The following is a 26,744-nucleotide window of genomic DNA, read 5'->3' as shown; positions in this document are numbered from 1 at the left end:
ACTGAGATCAATCCCAGATGATTTTGTGGAATTATACAGCATGGAAGTAGTCCCTTAAACTGAATTTATCATACAGACCAAAATGCCTACCTTAGCTAGTTGCATCTGCCTATCTTGAGGCCATATCCTTCTAAAGCTTTTAAAACTATGTACCTGTCCAAACATCTTTTCAACGTGGCAATTTTTACAACCTCTACATTTCCTCTGGTAGATTTTTCCTTATATGCACCATCCCTGAGTGGAAAACTTGTCCCTCAGGTTCCTGCTGCACATTTGCCCTCCACCTTTTGACTGGGATAAAGAATGTGACCATTTATCTTAACTGCACCCCTTTTACATATTGCTCTAATTTAAAAGTCTTTTCCTACTTGACAATAAAAAATTATTTGCTCCAATAGTCTTTATAACATGGTGTTCCATATTTCAGCAAAATGAAAAAATTTTATTCCATTACTTTTGAACATCCCTTTCCTCACAAGCTCCTTACACCTATTACACTAAGGAATACAACTTCTTAGCTCTGTCCAAATTTAAAGCAACAATACAATATCCTTCCTTGGTTTACTAGGAGAAGAATTAATGTATCTTGTTCTGAAATAAAACTGTTCTAGGCAACCAGAAAGTTAACGTAGGAAAAAAATTAATGGAGAGAGATGTAATAATATTGGGCAATTTTAACTATCTGAAAAACATACTGAAATAAATAGAAAAGATCTTAACCTTAAGAGTGTTCAAGAGATTTGATGGAGGGAGGATTTAGACTAGTAAATGAAAGCAGATTGCTTCTATTGACATGGATTGATGATCTGAGCACTAGATTCAGGGTGACAGGCAAGATAAGGGAATCAAGATATTTTGATTCACAAGATTAGGATTTGGATTTGGTTACTACAATGATACAGTACAGATAAATCTGTGTTACTGGTGTTCAGATAATGGAAAGTCACTCGTTTAATTCACAAGTCACTACCCAAAAATTGGAATAAAATTTATCCATGAATGTGAAAAAAAACTAAATAAATCATTAATTCTTTGACTTGTTTTTAGTTGCATGCACAGGTGATAAAGATTTAAATATATATTAAATACCTCTTTGAAAAGATAAAGAGAGGAGGGGAATCATACTCTGTGAAACGTTGGCACAGACTCACAGAAATGAACTGTCATATAAACCTATAGTATTTGACGATAATTGTAGAGGAATAATTGAAATGTATCCATGGCTTTAAGAATCTAAAATTTTACTTACCACAGAAGTCAGGCTAACTGGCCTATAATTTCCTGTCTTTTGCTTCTCTTCCTTCTTACAGACTGGACTGACATGAGTGATTTTTCAGCCCCCTGGGACCAATCCTGATTCTAGTAATTCTTGAAAGATCATTACCAATGCCTCCACAATCTCTTCCGTTGCCTCTTTCAGAGCCCTGAGTTTAGTCTATCCAGTCCAGGTGACCTATGCACTTTCAGACCTATCAGCTTCCCAAGCACCATCTTCTTAGTAATAGCAACTACAATCACTCTTCCTTCTGACTCTCCAACACTCTTCCAGCAGTTCAATGCCTACTCTCACCTCTTTTACTCTTTATAAATCTAAAAATACTTTTGGTATTTTTTTTTATATTATTACTAGCTTAGCATCGCTTATCCCACTATTGCCTTGCTCTCCAATCCCTGAGCTTCCTCTAAGCTAGATCCTGCACCACTGGGATTTCCAAATTATTAGACTGCAGACTTTTAATGTACATCTATAATCTCAAGGTGTAATGAAGAATAATTTTTGATAGAGGCATTATAAGTAAAATTAAAATAGTAGAAATCAATAATGGGAATAACAATATTAAAATAGGGCAAGCAAATTAAAAGGCAAAAGATAAGCAAATAACAAAAATTAATAGTTACTGCTTAATAATGATACAGGTACAGTTAGAAGTGGCCATTCAGAGGTTAGGAAGGGAAATTGTAGGTTTATGAAAAGGTTAACAGTACTCAAAATGATTGACCTTATCCCGATGACAAGCACAACCGGCTGTTACAAGTCAAAAATGTCAGATAATCTCGTTTCAGCTTAATCTTGTAACCTTCCAAAAACAATTCCAAAATTTTGCCACGTGATAGTGAATTCATAATCAAAAGTGAAAAAGGGCCAAATTGGATAATTCATGGAAGACACAGAAATACGGAGATCTCATTGTGTAGTATTTTGGGCACTAAGCCATATGAAGGATATTGCAACACACATCAAAGTTGCTGGTGAACGCAGCAGGCCAGGCAGCATCTCTAGGAGGAGGTACAGTCGACGTTTCAGGCCGAGACCCTTCGTCAGGACTAACTGAAGGAAGAGTTAGTAAGAGATTTGAAAGTGGGAAGGGGAGGGGGGAGATCCAAAATGATAGGAGAAGACAGGAGGGGGAGGGATGGAGCCAAGAGCTGGACAGGTGATTGGCAAAAGGGATATGAGAGGATCATGGGACAGGAGGCCCAGGGAGAAAGACAAGGTGGGGGGACCAGAGGATGCGCAAGGGGTATAGTCAGAGGGAGAAAAAGGAGAGTGAGAGAAAGAATGTGTGTATAAAAATAAGTAACAGATGGGGTACGAGGGGGAGGTGGGGCATTAGCGGAAGTTAGAGAAGTCGATGTTCATGCCATCAGGTTGGAGGCTACCCAGACAGAATATAAGGTGTTGTTCCTCCAACCTGAGTGTGGCTTCATCTTTACAGTAGAGGAGGCAGTGGATAGACATGTCAGAATGGGAATGGGATGTGGAATTAAAATGTGTGGCCACTGGGAGATCCTGCTTTCTCTGGCGGACAGAGCATAGGTGTTCAGCAAAGCGGTCTCCCAGTCTGCGTCGGGTCTCGCCAATATATAGAAGGCCACATCAGGAGCACCAGACGCAGTATATCACCCCAGCCGACTCACAGGTGAAGTGTTGCCTCACCTGGAAGGACTGTCTGGGGTCCTGAATGGTGGTAAGGGAGGAAGTGTAAGGGCAAGTGTAGCACTTGTTCCACTTACAAGGATAAGTGCCAGGAGGGAGATCAGTGGGGAGGGATGGGGGGACGAATGGACAAGGGAGTCACGTAGGGAGCGATCCCTGCGGAAAGCCGAGAGAGGAGGGGAGGGAAAGATGTGCTTAGTGGTGGGATCCCGTTGGAGGTGGCGGAAGTTACGGAGAATAATATGTTGGACCCAGAGGCTGGTGGGGTGGTAGGTGAGGACAAGGGGAACCCTATTCCTAGTGGGGTGGTGGGAGGATGGAGTGAGAGCAGATGTACGTGAAATAGGGGAGATGCGTTTGAGAGCAGAGTTGATAGTGGAGGAAGGGAAGCCCCTTTCTTTAAAAAAGGAGGACATCTCCCTCGTCCTGGAATGAAAAGTCTCATCCTGAGAGCAGATGCGGCGGGGACGGAGGAATTGCGAGAAGGGGATGGCATTTTTGCAAGAGACAGGGTGAGAAGAGGAATAGTCCAGATAGCTGTGAGAGTCAGTAGGTTTATAGTAGACATCAGTGGATAAGCTGTCTCCAGAGACAGAGACAGAAAGATCTAGAAAGGGGAGGGGGTGTCGGAAATGGACCAGGTAAACTTGAGGGCAGGGTGAAAGTTGGAGGCAAAGTTAATAAAGTCAACGAGCTCAGCATGCGTGCAGGAAGCAGCACCAATGCAGTCGTCGATGTAGCGAAGGAAAAGTGGGGGACAGATACCAGAATAGACACGGAACATAGATTGTTCCACAAAGCCAACAAAAAGGCAGGCATAGCTAGGACCCATACGGGTGCCCATAGCTACACCTTTAGTTTGGAGGAAGTGGGAGGAGCCAAAGGAGAAATTATTAAGAGTAAGGACTAATTCCGCTAGACGGAGCAGAGTGGCCTCATCTGCTCTCAGGATGAGGTTTTTCATTCCAGGACGAGGGAGATGTCCTCCTTTTTTAAAGAAAGGGGCTTTCCTTCCTCCACTATCAACTCTGCTCTCAAACACATCTCCCCCATTTCATATACATCTGCTCTCACTCCATCCTCCCACCACCCCACTAGGAATAGGGTTCCCCTGGTCCTCATCTACCACTCCACCAGCCTTCAGGTCCAACATATTATTCTCTGTAACTTCTGCCACCTCCAACGGGATCCCACCACTAAGCACATCTTTCCCTCCCCTCGTCTCTCTGCTTTCTGCAGGGATCACTCTCCCCACGCAACTCCCTTGTCCATTCGTCCCCCCCATCCCTCCCCACTGATCTCCCTCCTGACACTTATCCTTGTAAGCGGAACAAGTGCCACACATGCCCTTACACTTCCTCCCTTACCACCATTCAGGGCCCCAAACAGTCCTTCCAGGTGAGGCGACACTTCACCTATGAGTTGGCTGGGGTGATATACTGCGTCCAGTGCTCCTGATGTGGCCTTCTATATATTGGCGAGACCCGACGCAGACTGGGAGAGTGCTTTGCTGAACACCTACGCTCTGTCCACCAGAGAAAGCAGGATCTCCCAGTGGCCACACATTTTAATTCCACATCCCATTCCCATTCTGACGTGCCTATCCACGGCCTCCTCTACTGTAAAGATGAAGCCACACTCAGGTTGGAGGAACACCACCTTATATTCCGTCTGGGTAGCCTCCAACCTGATGGCATGAACATCGACTTCTCTAACTTCCGCTAGTGCCCCACCTCCCCCTCGTACCCCATCCGTTATTTATTTTTATACACACATTCTTTCTCTCACTCTCCTTTTTCTCCCTCTGTCCCTCTGACTATACCCCTTGCCCATCCTCTGGTTCCCCCCCCCCCACTTTGTCTTTCTCCCTGGGCCTCCTGTCCCATGATCCTCTCATATCCCTTTTGCCTATCACCTGTCCAGCTCTTGGCTCCATCCCTCCCCCTCCTGTCTTCTCCTATCATTTTGGATCTCCCCCTCCCCCTCCAACTTTCAAATCTCTTACTAACTCTTCCTTCAGTTAGTCCTGACGAAAGATCTCGGCCTGAAACGTCGACTGTACCTCTTCCTAGAGATGCTGCCTGGCCTGCTGCGATCACCAGCAACTTTGATGTGTGTTGCTTGAATTTCCAGCATCTGCAGAATTCCTGTTGTTGAAGGATATTGCCTTTGCTATCTGTCACCTGAGACACACTGCAGCTTAGTAACTTTCTAAGTCAAGGAAGTAACTTAGAAAGTGGCTGGAAAAATGACAAGGCTACAAATAAATTATTATTCAATAAGCGAATATCACCATTGGCAACAATAATTCAGCAAACTCTTGAGACTGGCAATACCACAATGAAAGGACAACTAATCATAATGGCTTAAGGTTTAACAGACATTGTATAACAATAGCTTGCACTTCTTGATATTTAAAGAAACTAAGATTTGAAAGTATGCAGAAAAAATACTTCTTCTGGTGGTAGGAATTTAAAACAAGGGAGCACAATCGTAGAATTAGAATTGAACCATTTAAGAATAAAATCAAGAGCATTTTTGTACTCGAGTGTGGTAGAAATCTTGATAGCTTTGAGAGGATGGCCATGACAAATAGAATTTTATTAGACAAGGATATCCAAAAACATAAATAACTACATGGACTTGTGATTCAGATCACCTAAGATATAACTGAATGGCAAAACCATACTCAAGAGATCACACTGGAATGATGCTTAAAACCAGTTAATACAATGGCTGTTGTGGGCAAAACTTGAAATTGATTTCTTAAGAAAATTACTCATCATAAAGAGATGAACTACAAATTACAGGATTACTATTTGAAGAGACAAAGCGGGGAGAAAAGGAAGTACGGTGAGCAAAATATCTGCATTTTCACACATGCTTTGAGAGGTTGGGTCATGGCTAGAATCAACCCCTGCCTCAGCAAGGACCAGGACTCACTGAAATTTACCTATCACCACAATAGGTTTATGGGAGATGCATTCTCAATGGCTCTTCATACGGCCTTAGACCACTTGGGCAATATACACACCTAGTCAGGATGCTTTACGTTGACTGTAGCTCAGAATTTAACACCATCATTCCCCGAGTCCTGATTGATAAGCTACAGAACCTGGGCTTCTCTACCTCCCACTGCAATTGGATGCTCTACTTTCTAACCAGAAGACCACAATCTGTGCAGATTGGTAATAATATCGCTCCTTGCTGATGGTCAACACTGGCGCACTGCAGGGATGTGTACTTAGCCCACTGCTCTACTCTCTCTATCCATGCCTGTACAACCACTGCTGGTAGAATCTCAGATGGTGATCAGGTGGTGTACAGGAGTAAGATATACCAGCTACTTGAGTTGTGTTGCAGCAACAACCTTGCACCCAATATCAGTAAGACCAAAGAGCAGCTTGTGGACTTCAGAAAGGGGAGGACGTAGAAACATGAACCAATCCTCAAGTGGATCAGAAGCAGGGAGAGTGACCAATTTCAAGTTCCTAGGTGCAAGATCTCTGAGGATCTAACCTGATCCCAACGTAATCAATAAGGTCACAAAGAAGCAAGACAGTGGGTATATTTCATTAAGAGTTTGAGGAGATTTGGTTTGTCACCTACAACACTTGAAATCCTCTACAGATGCACTGCAGAGAGCATTCCGACAGGAAGCATCACTGTCCGGTATTGGGGGCTACTGCACAGGATCAAAAGTAACAGAAGGTTTTAAAATAAGTCAGCTCCATCTTGGGTACTAGCCTCTGTAGCATTCAAGACATCTTCAATGAGTGATGTAATCTGTTCTCACTGTTACTGACAGGGAAGAGATACAGAAGCCTGAAGACACACACTCAGTGATTCAAGAACAGCTTCTTCCCCTCTGCCATATGATTCTTAAATGGACAGTAAACCCATGAATACTACCTCACTTTGTTTATTATTTCTGTTTTTGTACTATTTTTTAATTTAACTATTTAATACATATATACTTATTGTAATTGCTTTATTACTTTTTTTCTTTATCATGTATTGCACTGTATTGCTGCCACTAAGTTAACAAATTACACAACATATGCTGGTGATATTAAATCTGATTTTGAATACAAAGGTTAATAGATAAGGTGTCAGGAGATCTCTTCAAAAAAAAAAGGAGCAATGGAGACAAGAAAATAGATAAAAAGTAAATATACTTAGCAGTTAAGAAAAGTAAACATATTATATTCAGAATTTTTAAAAAAATCAAAGAAGTGCAAACCACAGTCCCAGATTTTTTATTGTTTCAAAACTACTGGAAGATAGACATGTTAGCAGAATAGGTAGGCAAATACATTTTAAATGGAAAGCATGCTTTAAGCAAAAAACCTTTATTTCTTACCATGAAACAGTGACTAAGCTTCAAATCACAATGCACAAAATAAAAATGGTGAATGCCAGAAGTGTTTCAGATGTCAAATATCACCCATGGATAGTGACAAACCAACAGCCTCGATTTTAATGAAATGAAACCCCTGTCTGCACTCCCCAGACATGTTCCTATTGGCTATAATTTACCAGATCTGAATCTGAATGGCAGATCTTGCGGGCCAATACCATTTTGGAAGCGAGTATCAAGCCTCAGAGCCTCAAATAACTCTAAAGAATGATGTTGACAGGCCAGGACAAGCCCAGTTCATATACCTCTTTTAACTGCAGGTATAGTCATGCCTCAGCTTTGTTATTCATCAAAGCTGCCTATTTTTTTTAAACAACACATTCAAAAACAAAGTGAAAAGCATCAAAATAAATGAACTTAAAATAAAATCTAAGTGAAAGACAAAAGCATTACATCAAATTAATAAATAAACAATTTATTTCATTCTTTTGTTTTTTTTTCTCGCAGCAGTTCACCATTTGAAAGAATGATGCCAGGGCTACCTTAATCCACGATTCAAATTAATATTCCCTGGTGTAACGTATTGGGGGATTCTAGCAAGGTCTAGATCACCTGCTGACTCAATGGATCCTAGGAGCAAACCACAGCTGACAATCTGCTGGTGGAGCCAGCAAGATTAGGATTTTCCCATTTATCCAAGTGTCCTGAAACTTTCATGCAGTTGCATATTGGTTAACATTATAGATTTCTTGCAGAACTCTGGCAATACCTCTAAAATTTTAAGCCAGTCTTAACATTTTTAGTCAATAACCATTCACCAGCACTACTTCTTTTCTTACAAAAACATCTGCATGATGCTAAGCTAGGGCACATCATCAGTGATGCTACCTGGGGTCGTCAGATGTTTCGGGTCTTTCAACATCATACACCCTCACCCAGGTGACTCGACTGGGGTTGATCAGACCCTGGCCTGTGCCCTAGCAGCAACTCATGGATCTGCCCTCTTTATCCAGTTCACCAGCACTGAAAAAGATCACTATTGTATACATTTTAAAATGCGGTGAAAGAAAGACTATAAGGAGAGAAAAGGAAGGTCTCTCGCGCAAAACAGTTGAGACTGCATTTCAGAAAGGGATGAAAGAGCAAAATAATGAGACAAGGAACAAAGTGGAAAATTCTTGATTTCAGTCTTATTCAGGTTCCCTCCCTTACTTCCTTTTCTGGCATGCTGAATATTTATCATTGCTGCTTCTTACTCATGACTTGCAAGGAGAAAATTTCATTACATTTGCTGGGAGCTACCAGCCTGCTATCACTTGATCTGTCTCCAGTTTCTTTATCTCCTCTTCAGGACTGTGGCACTGATTCTCACAAAGCCATCTTTTATGTTAGAGCTCTTAAGAGGTCTTCCACTATAGGTGACAGTGTACTCAAGAATACATGCTCAGCTTTCCACAAATTGCTCCCTTGCTTTCTAACTCTCTCAAGGATTAAGTTTGCTTGATCTCCATCATCCATTGCCTCAGATACTACACTCGCCAGGTCATTGCTCACAATCTCCGGCACTTTCAGCATGATGCCACTGTCCAATGTACCCCGCCCCAGAATTCCTGTGGAATTGCTTCCATTAGATTGTTTTGATTTAACTACTCCTGTTCCTATGGCATCTATCTGTAGAACTAGATGAAGTGCATTACCTGCACTCTTACTTCTCTCTTTCCATATGTAAGCCCTCAACATTTCAAGTAATTTAATTGTACTTTTAAAATTACATATACAATGTTTTTGGTGCTCTTTTAATAATGGTCTCCTTTGCACCACAAATCAATGCAAACGGGATGATTGCAGTGCAGAAGAAACCTCATTCAATCATGATCAATCCTTTGTTAATTCTCTGACTCACTTTCTTTCTACATCCCATTCTTTGGCTCTTCTAACAAAACTCAACAGGAATTCAAGGAACAGGGCCACAGCTTCTGACAAGGCTTGCTGCAGCCTTACAGACTGAATGCAATAAATTCAGAGTCAGCACTTCTATTTGTGCTTAACTCACAGCTGACTGGTTGCTTGATTATTGTTCCACTAGCACTTTTTCACAACCATGCCTTTTGATGTTTAGATTTCCCAACCCTTGCTCTTAAATCTCATCAACTCTCCCACCTTTTCCTGTACTTTAAAAAAATTAGTTTTATCTCCAACTTTTTTTTAGTTCTAATGAAAAAGTATGGATTTGAAAGCTTTCCCTCACTTTTCCATAGTAACTACTTTAGTTTTGAAGTATTTCTAGCATGTTCTGGATTTACTTAACAATAAACACTTTTCCGCATTCAAGATTGAGAGAAGATACTATATGAATAGAAGCTATCCTGTATTTTCAAGGTAAAATCACTAGAAGATTTAGATGTACAGTTAGACATAAGGGTTCAAATATACAAACCTCTGAAAATATAAGCAAAGATATATTTGAATATTAAAAACAAGGCCAATAAAATTGCATATTTGGGTGAGAGCTTAATTATAGGAAGCTTTTATTCCTAGGACAAGTTCCACTGAAATAAGGGACTAGCAAAAAGTTTTAATGAAGTTTTTACTTGATAAATGCTCTTATAAGGAGTGAATCGGGAATTTTTTTTTCCACTTACCTGGGAAGTCAATGACAAGAGGTGATGAACTAAAAGTATCACAAAGGCAATAAGCAAATGGATAGACGATACTTTTTTTTATTTAAATGGGATGAAACACCTTACTCTAGGCTAATTACCCCAAAGATCACTGCATGCTAATGGAAATTGGATGACATACGGAGCTAAAAATGGTAAAATTATTTAATTGAAAAACACATACAAAAGGAATCCCGAGGCAAAAGGCCCTTTTTGGACATGATGAACCAACTGGTCTCCTACTATGCATTTCCATGGTAAATGAGTTCTAAAACTTCAATTGTGTCAATCACGCAAAAAGTGGATATTTAACTGAATTAAAAGTTTTCTTTCACTATGAAACAATTAGATATATTTTTGCTCTACCTACGCAAACCAAACTACACAAAACTTATTAATTCTACAAGCAGTAGAAACGCAATTCAAAGTACTAAAAGTTCATCACTGATACATGTAGATTTCCAAACAGTACTGTAAAGAATTTTTTTTAAAAAACATTCTTGAATTCCATAAAATTAAAGGGATAGCAGTAGAGGGATAGGAGCAGAAATAGAAATTGATCAGTAGGTTAGTTGGAGGAGGGAAGTGTATAAAATGATTTCTCACAGATTGGTACCTGGCCCCCTGAAATCATTAATACACATTATTTATTTGCAGACAAGACAAACTTGCAGGCACAGAAAACTGACAGAATGATACCAAAGGACTTCAAAGATGATATAGGCTGACATTTCTTATTTCATATAGCAAAATGCTGTGTTGCATCTAGACAGGAATTCTTACATTCTAACACAAGAGATAATGAAAGAAAGGGTGTAAATTATCATTGAAAGTAGCAGGGCAGGATGGTAGTGTTTGGTAAACACATCTGGATTTTACACAGGCATAAAATATTGATGAACCTTTATAAGATAGCAGTTTAACCACAACAAATATTATTGAGTTCTGGGCACAACTCTGTCGGAAAGATGTAAAGAACATAAAAAAATAGGAGCAGGAGAAGACTATTTGGCCCATCGAGCCTGCATCGCCATTCAATAAGATCATGGCTGATCTGACCATGGACTCATCTCCACCTACATGCCTTTCCCCTATGACCCTTAATTCCCCTACTATGCAAAAATCTATCCAACCTTGTCTTAAATATATATACTGAGGTAGCCTTCATTGGGCAGAGAATTCCGCAGATTTACCACTCTCTGGGAAAAGCAGTTCCTCCTCATCTCAGTCCTTAATTTACTCCCCCGAATCTTGAGGTTATGTTCCCTAGTTCTAGTCTCACTTACCATTGGAAACAACTTTCCTGCCTCTTTCTTATCTATCCCTTTCATAATTTTATGTATCTACAAGATCTGCTCTCATCCTTCTGAATTCCAGCGAGTAAAGTCCCAGGCAACTCAATCTCTCCACAGTCTACCCCCTCATCTCTGGAATCAACCTCTAGAGAGGGTACAGAAGAGATTTATTAGGAAATTTGCAGGGCAAAGGTACAAAAGCCACCAGTTTTCCTTGGAGCAGGGGTGGTTAGGAAGTAAAAAGAGAAAAATTTAAAACCATGAAAGGTGAAGATGAAGTTTAGCTTTATTTGTCACTTGTACCTTGAAACATACTGTGAAAAGCGCCACTTGCAAAGGGGATGTGCTGGGGGCAGCCCACAAGTGTCACCATGCTTCTGGCATAAACATCCCATGCTCACAACTTACTAACCCTAGTAAGTCTTTGGAACGCAGGAGGGAACTGAGGTATCCAGAGGAAACTCTTGCGGTCATGGAGAGAATACACAAACTCCATACAGACAGTGGTGGGAATTGAACCCCAGTCTTACAACAGGCACTCTGTAAAACTAATTGCTATGCTGCTGAGACTCCCCCCCCCACCCCCCAACCACCCCTAATCTAAACATCTCCAATGGAAAGAAAATACTCCATTGGTAAAGGAATCAATAACCAAAATAACAATCGTCAGAGAATTGTACAGTATAGGATCTGGCCTGTCAGACCAACAGGTCCACAGCTGATCAAGACACTCATTTTAGATAATCCCACTTGCCTATAATTGGTCTATTCCCCTCAGACCTTTCCCATCCATATACCCGTCCAAGTATCTTTTAATTGTATTTGCATTTTCTCTGGCAGTTTGTTCCATATATGGATCATAAACTAGATGAAAAAGTTGCCCCTCAGGTTCCTTCTCTTCCCTCTCACCCTAAGCCTATGTCCTTTGCTTTCCCAAAGACTATACATTCATCCCATTTATGGCCCTCATGTTTTCATACATTTCACTAAGATCATACCTCATTCTCCTACCCTCCAATGAAAAAAAGGTCCTTGTTTATCAATCTCTCTCCATGACACAGTTCCTCAACATCCCAGCAACATCCTTGTGAATCACCTTTGCATTTTTTCCAGCTTCCAATAGAAAGAAGGTGTTTGCTAAAAGAACCAAAGGTGATGTTGGGACCTGGAATGTATTGTTGGGATAAAGTAATAAAGGGGGATTTGATCAGGAAAATAGGGATCCTAAATAAGTATTTGATTAGAAAACTAATATGGCTGGAGGGTAGGACAGTGGGATTACTCATGTTGCTCTTGCCTTTGGCCAACAAGGAAATAATGGTGTAAATGGCTTCCTTATGTTCTGTATCCTTCCCATGACTCACAGTAAAATACCCAGAAGCAAGTGGTGTGTTAACAGCAGCAAAACCATGTACTAGCAAAGTTAAAGTTAGCTGTGAAAGCACAAGATATGTGCAATACAAAATGAATAATATTGATGGGTGTTTATCATTGTGAAAGATGTGCTGTATAATCTATTTACTTATATCCTATTTCTTTATTTTCCTGTGGGTGCCTATAAGAAAAAAAATCTCAAAGCTCTATACGGTATACCTACTTTGATAATAAATTTACTTTGAACTATACGAATCCAAAACTACTCAGTAGTTAAGCCTAAAAAACTCAGTTCCCGCTTTATGCTTAAAATTTAGCAACTGTTTAATTAATGAAAAATTCTAAAAGAACTCATCTGCGCTAGTAATAGTTGTCAAAACATTGCTTACCAGTATTTAGCAATACTTACACTTTGCCTTTTCTTCATCTCTTCCTCTTGTCAGGAGGACCAGCCCCACTATTAGATTATTAAAATGAAGACCTTTGGATGTTCCACCAAAAGAATGATAAATAACCTACAGAAATAGAAACAAAAGTCAAGAAATGTTGAATTGTGGTCTAATTATTGTTTGAGCAATTTAGTCATTATGTATACATTTTACAACAATTTGATCTACAGTATTATTTGCTAGTTACTTTACATGATTTAATGAAATATTAATTATTTTCCATTCAAAGTATTTTACAATCATTTGAACCATAGGCTTCAGTATTCATAGATGGAAGTTACTGTCCATCCCATGAGTGACCTGCATTCACTGATGGGATTATAATTATTTTTGACACAACACACTTTTCATATGTGCGCAGTTAGTTATGTGTTTGGGCAGCAATACAATATTATAAAAAGTTATAAGAATGCTGTTAAACAACAGCAAGCATATGATGTAATTCCTCCAAAGCAAGCATTTTGGCTGACTGATATTACTGCAATGCAATACTGTGCAAATAGAACTGTCAAATGGTGTATGCGTGAATGCAGTAGCAAAGTTCAGCATCTACACGAGACAAAACACCTCATGATGCAATACCCAGGATGAGACTACAGCTCCACGTATCTTATTACAGTTACTGGAAGAGCTCAAATAAACTGCAAAGAATAATGGACAGAGTTCTGTTGGAAAAGGTTGCCAAATTATTCCTGATAAAGAAAAAATGTGACAGGTAATGTCTTGTTTTGGAGAAAGCTATCAGTAAATTAGTACTGGAATCTTTACACTTAGCTAATCTACATTTGCTATTAGATTCCCCGGATAAATATTAACCAACTTTCTTTGCCTTCAACTTGAGAAATATGACTGAGCTGAACTGCCCATGATCAAAGCTTCCTCCTCCCAAGATGAGAAATATGAATGTTGGCTGATGACTGCGCCATTTTCCACTCTATGTGAAAATCCTCAGTTTACAATGTTCAAAGTTACTTAAAGGGACATTTGTTAACGTAGTTAAGAAATCCTGGATGCAATAGACCTGATCAACATCTATGCTTGGGCTGTTAAGTGACAAGTATTATTCTTGCTCCAAAAGCATTTGTAAATGATTAGCTTCACCAAAATAGGAATGCAAACAATAGAACCAGTATGATAATCACCACTTATCAAAAAAATGCAAACAGACCAAATTCCATAGCAAGAATTATTGTTTATTAATGGCAGATTTCCAAAATGTCTCCAACTTCAGATTCTGGAGATGAAGGTGTCAAGGAAGGGAAGAGAAGAGTTTGATATGGATCATGTGAACAACACAGTTGGGTGAAAGTTAGCAGGAAGGTAAAATTAACATGGTCTATATCCGATCCTTTTCTTTTATTAAGAACATCTCTACTTCTATCCCAGAGAATAGTTTGGCTATCAATGTCCGTTGTAACCCAACTAATTAATAAAGCTATGTTAATTATACCAAATCCTATCTGCACCTCATTCGTTCTCCAGATTCTTTGCGTCCATCAAACCTGTTCTGGTGACAAGACTTTCTATACCAGTGCCTTTTAAATGTCTTCATTTCTTTCTTAATAATGGCTTTTAAATTTGGGGAGGCATGGCAGCATACTGGTTATCATGATTCTTTACAGTACCAGTAACCCAGGATTCAATTCCTTCTGCTGCCTGTAAGGTGTTTGTATGTTCTCCCCATGACTGCATGGGATTCTCCTGGGTGTTCCAGTTTCCTCCCACAGTCCAAAGACTTACCATTTAGTAGATTAATTGATCATTGTGAACTGTCCCATGATTAGGCTAGGTTTAAATCGAGGGTTGCTGGGTGGAATGGCTTGAAGGGCCGGAAGGGCCTATTCTGCACTGTATCTCAGAAAATAAATTTATCATAGTTGACAAGGCTCTCAAACGTGTTTTTCTCGCTTCCTAAATTATTGCTCTCAATCACTACTTATTTTAGTCAAAACAAGGATAAGGTTCCTGTCTCTTTCCCTTCTATCTCACTACTCTTTACATTCAACAGATCATCCTTCATAATTTCTACAAGCTCCAACAGACTTTCACCATTAGACACTTCTCTCCATCCCTGCCAATCATACCAAAAAGGGGTGCTCCCTCTTCAAAATTCTTTCGTTCCTTCCATCTCCAACAACCTCTCCCTTCTTGTGGCAGCTGTAAGAAACATAACATGCTTTTTTCCTTCTCATTACAACAACTTAAGCTCTCCACAATTAAACACAGATTGGGTGACAGATTTGTAAAACACCTCTGTTCAGATGGCAAGGGTTGACTCCAAGTTTCCAGTCTCATGTCACTTTAATTCCCTGTTCCACTCTTACACTGGTCCCCAGATTAAGAGTGGAACAGCATCTCATCTTCTGTTGGAGCACAATGCAGCCATCCGGACTTGATACTGAATTTAATAATTCTAAATAAACCTCTTTTCCCCTTGACATTGATCTTTCTGTGTAAACTTGTTTCATTTCACCCTACCATCTCCAACGGCCTTTTAATAATATTGTAATATTAACTTGACAACTTTAATTTGCAGCCCAAAAAAAAAAATGGTTGGAGAAATTCAGTGGGATCTGTTGGATTCAGGATCTGTGGGATTCAGCATCTGTTGGGTAAAAGAAATGTGGATCTTTCAGGGTCAAAACCCTGTATCAGGACTGGAGGAGAGAGAGAAGGTAGCTGCTATTAAAAGAGGGGAGAGGGGTGAAATGTGGTCCAGTTAGTGATAGATGAACTGAGAGATAAAGATGATTCCAGTATCTGCAGTCACTTCTGACTCAACATTTAGTTGCAGATTTTCCCTGTTCTCTCCATCTCTCCCTCTGCAACTCATCATCTTAGACTTCAACTCTGATGAAAGGTCCTTGACTCTACCCGCTTCTATTTCTCTGCCATTAATGCTACTCTACTAGTACTTACAGTATATTATTTTAATTTCAAATTTCAAGCATCAGCAGTATTTTGCTACCATAAAGATTTATATGTATTGAACAAGCAAAGTGCCCTTTTCTCACTGCAGAGCTTCAATGAAAAAGAATGCATTTCAAAACATAAGGATAGAAAGTGCAAAGACATCCCAGTAATTTCATGTTATGTTCCCCATTGCAATCATAAATACTGTCAGTGTAAAAAGCAGAAGGAAAATTACCATAATGTACATGGCTAGTCATATGACACCCTAATTATTAATGAACCAATATTAATTCTTCATGAAATATACACATCATTTTCCTACCAAGACTAGATACATATTAAAAAAATCTTTCCACTGTTAATCATGCGACATTGCTTTTATAATATTCTGTTAGCCACTTCATGGACTGCTTTCGTAAGCCTGCATGTGAAAGCAAGGAACATCCCACAAAGATGTGTCACAACCATTGATGAATTAGTGTTGGGCTGAGTATGAGAATTCATTAAGCATCCCATCTTCTCTCAGAGAGCGGCATCATTCTGTAAACTTATAATCAGTCTAGGAATCAGATGTTTGACAGACATTTAAAAAATATATAGATTTAACTTATTAAAATACAAATCAATGAAAGGAGAAAAATACTACGTCAGTTATACTACTGAGTGTAGAGAGGCTGACTGAGAGATACAAGTACAGAAAGGACAGATACTAAGAAATGTATGCATTTATAAAGGAAGGGACAAAAAAGCTTAGAGATGACCTGAAGAAGAATTTCCTTTTCATCCTGAAGGTGGCTGACATCTAGAAATGCACTGTCTGAGAGGGTGGAGATGGCAGAATCTCTCACAACATTTAATAATTATTTAGATGAGCACTTGAATCATAAAGGCATCAAAGATTATGGCCCACGTGTTGGAAAATGGGGCTAGTACAACTTGTAGTCAATAGGCCAGTTTCTGTATTCCACAAGTCTAAACTTCTTCCCACAGAATCAGACACCATCATTCAAGATCACTCTTCAATAGTTTAAAGCAAAGGGCTAGATGTGGTGTCTTTGGAATCATCTTCAATTCACTGGGATCAATGGTGAGTCATCAATGGAACAGGTGATCATTCCATCCCAGTCTATTTCAGATTTCTGATTTTCATCAGATCGCCAACAATTTCCAGTCAGTGTGATGCAAGCCTTTCATTAGAAGACATCACTAAAAGGCCAGCATAAAATTAATTAATCCTTGCAGCTTTCCCAATGTATAAACAGCTCAAGTGATGCAGCCCAAATAATAATCAACTGGGGAAAAAAGTTGCATTTACAAGAAAATTGTGGGATGCAAAAGGAAAAAAAAGAGCAAATGGCTACTTCTTTTGCAAATCCTAGATTAAAAATTATTTCTACAGTAATTAATTTGCTTTTGTGTGCTTTCCCTCCAAACAATTCACAGTTCCCCCACCTACACCAAAAGAACCATATCTTCCTGTTTTTACACCCACGAGCTACTCCCCCTGTTCCTCTGGGGATGTCTCGTCTTCTGAAATGACTCCCCCACCTGTCTGGACTTCTACCCATCAACTTTCACTTTCTTCATCTGTCTCAATTTCTCCCAAATCTTCCTAACATCTGCTTCTGACCCATATACTTATTATAAGAGTTCTCTTTTTAAAAAAAAAAATCACTCTTGCCAATAATTTTTTCTTACTTCTCTTGGGTCAGTTTTAATACTCTAATTCCAATCACTCAGCTATTTCTATCATGGCAGTCCAGAACCTTCATTTTATTCTTCAAATCTCCCGAATTTGTAGTGCATTACACCCCCTCCCATTAACGACTACCTTGCACGTCTCATGTCTTCTGCTGCCCTTTCCAAGGAAGTTTGCTATTCTAGATTCAATCTAAGTGTTGTCAATTACTCAGCCCGCCTACCACTTTTACAAAATCTTCATATCTATCACAATGAGACTTCATCAAGTGGAACTCTAAAAGAGTGATTAATACAGCAGAAGACAAATTGGACTTCTTACATCGAGTAGAAGAGGCTAATACCCGAGGAACTGTTCTCAGAATAAAAGCATATTTTCTCAGATTGTTCATTACTCTTAGGGACTCTGTACTCCAGAATATTCTGAATACATTCTCCAAGGTCATGGAGTTTGCTGAAAGCTGAGAGCAAATTTTCAGAATCCATTTGGAAGGGAATACCAACGTAGGGTTCAAGGCTTCAGTGAAGCGACCTTAAAAGGATCCTTCCATTTTTTATGTATATGTACTTTAACATGCACTTCAAACAGTTACCTACAGAATGCCTCACACAACTCCATGTCTTTGAATCCACACTGATGCCATACTTTGCTACCTGCAGTACAACATACTCAGTCCCACAGCCATCAATCTAGTGACACATAACAAACACTTCAGCACAAAATAATGCACAATTTCAGATATTTAAAATATCTTTTTTTTAATCTCCATTACATCTAGTAAAATTCTGAACAGCCAAATGTATGAGCCAGAGTGCCTTGAGAGAAATATTAACACTGCTCAAAGGTTGCTTCATACTTGCCTCCAAAATTTAGAATACTGTATGTAAAAAATGGTCTTAATAAAAGAAATTCTATTTATTGACTTGTTAATAATAGCCAATATATTAAATGAAAAAAGGCATCGCTCAAAGACAGTAACTTGACATTTTCTACAGGTTTCATTTTTAAAAATGCACTTAAAATCAGCATGAATAAATGCAAAATCTGATTTTGTTGCATCTTTCTCTTACCTCTGAATGCAGGTGTCTGTATCAGAGACATTTCTATGAAGATTTAAACCACTATTATATAGCATGCTCATAGCAAAACAAATGTCAATTTGAAAGAATGAGAATTTAAAAGGATAACTGGATATAATTTACAATTTATGAGACTTATACATATAAAGCACAAGGTCAAACAAAATTATCAACATGCTGGAGGAACTCAGCAGGTCGGGCAGCATCCATGGAAACGAGTTGGCGTTTTGGACCGGAACCCTTCGTCAGGACTCAAACTCAAACGTTTCCGGCCCGAAACTTCAACTCATCATTTCCACGGGTGCTGCCCGACCTGCTGAGTTCCTCCAGTGTGTTGTAAGTGTTGCTTTGATCACAGCGTCTGCAGATTATTTTGTGCAAACAAAATTATCACTCTGCATATGTCCATAGCTAACCAAATGTCAAAACTGAACTCTGAACATAAAAGCCAGACTGAGAAATATGTTGCTTTTTAAAAAAATTTTATATGCAACAAGAAATAAGTGAACATTTGCATAATTCTAATCACCAAATGGCATTATTTTCTAGCGTAGAATCATGAATACATTTAATAATAATATTCCTTTTGTCCTTCGAGTTTCAGAATAGAAGTCTGATCTCAGAATTCACAAAAAATGTTAGTGATAATTATTCAGTAAAAAGCATCATCATTAAATTCCTGTATCTAAATCACAAGAGATATATGAATCAGCATATTCAAAATCTACAAATTTATCCTCCCCATGGGAAAATTATTTCAGTTTCTAGAAAAGTATAAAGCAGACAATTTATAGTTAAAAGTAACAACATACTCAGCCCCTAAAACGCAACATAGAACTTTGCAAAATTTGAATTAGCTTTAAGAACAATCCATCCAAGGAATGTTTGACCAACATGGCTTAGGATAAACATTAAATGTGATTACACAACCTTCACCAAATGCACTATCAAGGAAATATAATCATATTGTTGATATACGGTAGTAGACTCCCTCCTAATAATAAAAAGCAGTTACCTCTTTCAAGTACAATGACAATGTTAGCAAGCCTCATCTGGAGCTACACCAAAACTATCCCACTTATGGTCAATAGAACCTTACAATTTAGATTTGTTTACACTTGTTAAATTTTGCTCCCAAGATCTCCATTATCAGTGAGAAAATGGCATTTATTTGCATATCCATTTGCTTGAATGCTACAAGAACTCTTAACTAGCTTCTCTCTTATGCCAATAAGAGATCATTGTATTTAACTTTTTTCAGTTTAAAACTGCTGTCCTCTTCAGTAGCAATAAAGAAAGCATTATGCATTTACTGATCTATAGTGAAAATGTAACCATATTTGAGCAACTCAAAGGAGGAGAGAGAAGAAAATTGAAAATAGATTAGAAAGTAGTATCATATTGTTCAAAGAATCTGATTTTGAAAGATGTCTGGAATTATCTTGGAGAACTTCACTAATACCTTAGACTGGAATATGTGAGGAGAGGAACCATTGTTATAATACAAGTCAGACAATAAATTGTAGAACTCTGACATGCATGAACGCTGAAAGTAAAGTCAGTAATGTCCTCCTGCTCCGAAGTTTGCACAAAAACACCATTTCTGCTACTGAAAATTTTAAATTTAATCATTCCAACTCCAGTGAGAACCTCAGAAAATCCCATTTCATACAATTTCAACTGAATGTTTAATCTGTCACAATTACTGCATAAAAACCTCTTTGGCTGTGCAAGCCCTAAATTACGAATTCTAGATTTTTTCCCTCATCTCAAAATTGATCAATTTTTAATTTTAATAAATTATGCTCATGGATAAGAAATCTTGTTTGTATGTGTCAGTCTTTACTTTGCCTTCTATTACATGTCTGCTTTTAGAATACTGTATTAAGCTCATTTATTATTTGAAAATGTTTCAATCAAATTAGTTTCTCAGCTTGCCTGAAGGAATATCAGGTACGCAATTCATAATGAAATTGATATTTAGAAAGATGAAATCCATACCATAATACTGAGAAATATCTAATAATCTAGCTTCCAGAGACAGTATACTGCTTAGGCAATACATTGCAATAGGTGTAGCCAGGATCACAATTTTACTAAGTTCATTCATTGATGAATTGCCAACTCTTCTCATCTCTCAACCAACTCATATGCTCATACAGCCTTCTTCTCTTCCATGACACAGATTAGCCTTTCTAACCTTACCTGTACCTGTCCAGTTAAGAATGTAAGACCACAAGACATAGGAGCAGGATTCGGCCATTTGGACCATCGAGACTGCTCCACCATTTCATCATAGCTGATCCATTTTCCCTCCTCCTTCCTTCTCCCCACAACCTTTCACACCCTTATTAATCAAGAACATATTAATCTCTGCTTTAAATACACCCAATAACCTGACATCCACAGCCGCCTGTAGTAACAAATTCCACAGATTCACTACCCTCTGGCTAAAGAAATTCCTCATCTCCTTTTTAAATGGAGATCTCTCTATTCTGAGGACATGTCCTCTGGTCCTAGACTCCCCACTATAGGAAACATCCTCTCCACATGTCTTGGCCTTTCAACATTCAATAAGTTTCAATGAGATCCTCCCTCATTCTTCTAAATTCCAGTGAGTACAGGCCTGGAGCAATTAAACGCTCCTCATACGATAACCTTTCATTCCCAGAATCATCCTCATGAACTCCAATCCTTTTTTAAGGGGCCCAAAACCGCTCACAATACTCCACGTGAGGCCTCACCAGTGTCTTATAAATCGTCAGCATTACATCCTTGCTCTTACATTCTAATACTCTCAAAATTAATGCTAACATTGCACTTGCCTTCCCCACTACAGACTTAACCTGCAAGTTAACTTTAAGCAATCCTGCATGAGGACTGCCAGGTCCCTTAGCAGCTCAGATCTCTGAATTTTCTTCCCGTTGAGAAAACAGTTTATACTTTTATTCCATCTACCAAAGTGCATGACCATACACTTTTGTGACACTCTATTCCATTGCCACTTCTTTGTCCATTCTCCTAATCTGTCCAAGTCCTTCTGCAGCCTCGCTGCTACTTCAACATTACCTGCCCCTCCACCTAACTTTGTATCATCTGCAAACCTAGCCACAAAGCCATCAATTCTGTCATCCAAATCATTGACATAAAAAGCAGTCCCAATACAGACCCCTGTGGAACACCAATAGTCAATGGCAGTCCATCAGAAGAGGCTCCCTTCATGCCCATTCTTTGTCTACTGACAATCAGCCAATCTTCCAATAATGCTAGTATCTTTCCTGTAATACCAAGGAGATTTATCTTGTTAAGCAGCATATGGCACCTTGTCAAAGACTTTTTGAAAATCCAAGTACACAACATCCACAGATTCTCATGTGTCTATCCTACCTGTTATATCCTCCAAGAATTCCAACAGCTTTGTCAGGCAAGATTTTCCCTTGAAGAAACCATGCTGAATTTGGCCTATTTATCATGTGTCTCTAAGTACTCTGAGATCTTATTCTTAACAATTGACTCCAACATCTTTCTAATCACTGACGTCAAGCTAGCTGGCCTATAATTTCCTTTCTTCAGCTTCCCTCCCTTCTTGAGGAATGGAGTGACATTTACAATTTTCCACTACTCTGGAACTATTCCAGAATCTCAGGATTTTTTAAAGATCATTTCTAATGCCTGCACAATCTCTTCAGCTGCCGCTTTCAGAACCCGGAGGTGGTAGCCCATCCGGTCCAGGTGACTCATCTACCTTCAGACATTTCAGCTTCCCAAATACCTTCTCCTTAGTAATAGCAACTGCACTCACATCTGCCTCCGACACTCTTGAACTTCTGGCATACTGCTAGTGTCTTCCACAGCTTTTACCTCTACCCTCACCTCTCTTTCACTCATTTTATATATCTGAAAAAAACTTTTGATATCCTTTGTGATATTACTGACTAGCTAACCTTCATGTTTCATCTTTTCTCTCCTTATGGCTTTTAAGTTACCTTTTGTTGGTTTTTAAAAGCTCTCATTCCTCTAACTTCCCAATGATTTTTGCTTTATTATATGCCCTCTCTTTTGCTTTTATGTTATCTTTGACTTCCCTTGTCAGACACGGTTGGGCCATCCTGCCTTTAGAATACTTCCTCTTTGGGATCTTCCACCCTGCACCTTCCAAATTGCTCACAGAAACTCCAGTCATTGCTGTTCTGCCATCATCCCTGCTACTGTCCCCTTCCAATCAACTTTGGCTAGTTCCTCTCTCATGCCTCTGTAATTCCCTTTTCTCCACTGTAATACTGATACATCTGACTCTAACTTCTCCCACTCAAATTGCAGGGTGAATTCTATTATATCATCACTGCCTTCTTAGGATCCTTCAGCTCAAAGTTCCAGATCAAATCCAGTTCATTACACAATACCTAATCCAGAATAGCCTTGGCCCTAGCAGGCTCAATCATAAGCGGCTTTAAAAAGCCATCTTGTAAGCATTCTACAAACACTCTCTCTTGGGATCCAGCACCAACCTGATTTTCCCAATCTATCTGCATATTGAAGTCCCCTATGACTAACACATTAGCCTATTTTAGGTGCCTTTTCTATCTTCTGTTGTAATTTGTAGCCCACCTCCTGGCTACTGTTCAAAGGCCTGTACATAACTCCCATCGGTGCCTTTTTAATCTTTGCGGTTTCTCAAGTTTACCCACAAGGATTCTGCATCTTCCGATGCTATATCACCTCTTTCTAAGGATTTGATTTCATTTTTACCATCAGAGCCAGCCCATCACCTCTGCCTACATGCCTGTCCTTTCAATACAATATGTATTCTTGGATGTTAAGCTTCTAATATCAGTTCCCTAATATTCACTTTGATACCGTGGCGGATATTTTCAAATGTTACCAATTCCACTCTGTTTACACGCTCAAGTTGTATTTTATCAATACATATAGCATAAAGATAATGACTGCTGAATGATTCAAATATCCCACAGACATCTGCTTGGTTACAGTAATAAACCTCACCTTAAGTGATCTGGCTATTGAGTATTGGCAGAAATTGAATTCCACTGCCCTAAAAGAAGAGGAGCCAATGGATTATATATTTTGTCATGTTCTGGACTCAGTCTGCTTATTTTATGCACTAGAATTCCTTCAGTCTCTATAATTAAGCTAATCAATACCAACAGATAAGGGCAAGTTCTGTTACCAAAACAAAATATTCATATATACAAATGTATATCAGATATGCATTTATTAACACAAAAGATATTAATTTTTCCATGTAACATATCTGGTGTCCAGTCTGTGGATTTGGGAAATAGCAGATCTTTATATTATATAATATAAAGCTCTGCCTAATCCATAGATTTTCTAGAAGGTTACGAATAGAGAGGAGAAAAATTACATATCAGTAACTGAATTGACCATTGTTTCAAATCTTTGCAAACCAAATGCCCATCCCACATTTTGAATAATTCTCATCTACTTCATAATTACATTAAAACAGAACAACTAAAAATAGTTAGCAATTCAGAGAACTAACTACTATGGATACACAATAGCAGCTGGAATTTCAGCCCTTTGGCTCTTCCTCAAAATCCCAAACATGCTGTTTTCCTCAGATACTCATAAGTCTTGACAAGCATTTAGTCTTTTTAAAAATTGTCATTTGCAATACATTTTTACCTAGCAATTTTCTATTCAAAATGATTTAATAAAAAAAAAATCACTGGTGGGACTTCATTAAAGAATTGCAAGGATTTCAGAAATGTAACACATTCATGCTGTGTAGAAATCTGCATTCAAATGAAGCCATATCTTGTGTAATTTGTGTGATTTTTTTATTCTAGCTCTGGAATCAGCATTTCAATCATGCCTTTGTGCCACCCAATTATTTCAATACTCAGGCCAACTACTTCCAACTCACAAAGAACTTCCAACTCTGGCTTTTTAAACATATTTTTCAATTCCTAGCCTTATCACTGGAAAAGTCGTCTTTGCTTATCCGGATGTTAAGCTCTAGAACTTTCTCTGCCTACCCCTCATCTTCCTCGGTTTAGTATTAATTTATGTTCAGTTCAGTTTATTTAAGCCACTAGAATCTTTTCCCTCATTAAAAGCATTGACTAAATGGAGGATGCTATTTTAGTACAAACAATACACACAGAATGCTGGAGAAACTCAGCAGACCAGGCAACATCTGTGGAAGAGTACAGACGATATTTGGGGCTGAGACCCTTCACTAGGACTGGAAAAAAAGATAAGAAAGTGGCGGAGGGGACGAAGAACCACAAGGCGATAGGTGAAATTGGGGGGGGGGGGGAGGGGGCAGGTAGTGAGGTAAAGAGCTAGGATGTTGATTGGTGAAAGAGATTGGAGAAGGAGAAATCTGATAGGAGAAGACAGAAAGCCATGGAAGAAACAAAAGGGGGAGGAGCACCAGAGGGAGGTGATAGGAAGATAAGCAGATAAGGTAAGAGAGGGAAATTGGAATGGGGAATGGTGAAGGGGGGGTGGGGGAATGACTGGAAGTTCGAGAAACCAATGTTCATGCCTTTTCCCTAAAATCCGGTATCTGAAACACTTCTGGCCCCAAGCATTTCAGATAAGGGGTGCTCAACTCAGGCACCTGAGTGGTCCAGCACAGTTGCCCTTACCCTTCACAAACATCTGGAGACTGACAATCAAGATGAGAGAGCTAACCCACAAACTAAGCAACAGCATATCTGAATTATATCCCCAGCTAATGTAATTTTCCGCTGACAGCATAGATTTCCCCCCACCCTCCCGAGGTGAAGACACACTGGTATACAGTGGATTGGGGAAGAGGGGGCTGTGGTTCTGGGAATGCTCCACACTCATTTCAGATTTCTAAGACTCAGAGCTTTCAGCTAAACATCAATGTGAAACCCAGTTTCTGAGGATCATTAACCATTCTCCTCAGCAAACATATCAGCATTCCATGATGAACAATAAAGGTTCGACCACAGAATAACCAGAACTCAAAACGTACTGAGAGAGAAACTCAAATGTCCATTCCCGTGTGCATGAATGACCTTGTTGGTCTCTTCCTGAACAATATTGCTGCAAAACTAGTTCCTTACCAGCTGTAAACACAAAATATTCTGTAGATGCTGGGGTCAAAGCAACATGTACAAAACTCTGGAGGAACTCAGTGGGTCTGGCAGCATCTGTGGAAACGAACAGTCAATGTTTCAGGCCGAGACCCTTTGTCCTGCTCCTTACCACCTGGATAAGACTCAGAAGAATTAACTTGGCCTCCTCCCCACACTGCACTAAAAGCTGTTAAAGATGTAATAGTGCATGACCTCACCAGCTGGAGAAACCCTGTGAAGATATAGTTCCATTTTCACACCACCATAGCAATGTAAACACCACCATTATGCTGCATTAAGACAAATTTACAACAGGCCTAGCACCTTACAAAGAACACTTATGATGTACTGAGTACCATCAGCAGTAGAGTATTTCAATAAAATCTAATCTCAGGGTTGGCCTTCCTCAAACCACTAGACTAATGCCAGATCAGTGTATAGATTAGAGCATGCCCAGAGGTACATATGTCACACTTAATTCTACCAACATGGTAAAAGTAACACTGCAAAAGGGAGATAAACACACAACCACTATCAGATCAAAGCTCCCCAATCATGTCAAATCTAAACAAAAAACAGTGGACAACTAATAGATGCAGGAGGATTCAATGACAATATTACTAGCACGGACAAGGCCCTGTACCTGATCACCAAGAACAAGATTAAAGGTTCCTCACACAAAAACATCAAGAATAGTATCCAAACAACAGGAATTCTGCAGATGCTATCGCAGTTTCAAACTGTCCTCACTGTCACAGAAGCTGACCAGTCATTGTAACATGTTGCCCTGAGATATACATGATGTCTATATTAGACAGAGTATTACAATCCAGTTAATAAGACAAACCAATCAATACTCAATTGTTGACAATCATCTCAT

General features: G+C 39.1%; 1 protein-coding gene across 2 annotated transcripts in view; it reads right to left on the bottom strand.

The window, feature by feature from the left end:
• Window positions 1–26,744, bottom strand: part of usp32 (ubiquitin specific peptidase 32) — a 152,399-nt gene that overhangs the window by 81,775 nt on the left and 43,880 nt on the right. For both annotated transcript variants that reach the window (XM_072242831.1, XM_072242832.1), the window contains exon 3: window positions 13,037–13,142. In XM_072242831.1, coding sequence (XP_072098932.1) covers window positions 13,037–13,142 — 106 coding nt within the window. The remainder of the gene's footprint in view (window positions 1–13,036; window positions 13,143–26,744) is intronic.

This window comes from Mobula birostris, chromosome 25, assembly GCF_030028105.1.
Source record: "Mobula birostris isolate sMobBir1 chromosome 25, sMobBir1.hap1, whole genome shotgun sequence".
In the NCBI taxonomy this organism is placed as follows: Eukaryota; Metazoa; Chordata; class Chondrichthyes; order Myliobatiformes; family Myliobatidae; genus Mobula; species Mobula birostris.
The sequence above is the reverse complement of the archived record's forward strand: the minus strand, read 5'-3'. Positions and strand labels throughout refer to the sequence as shown.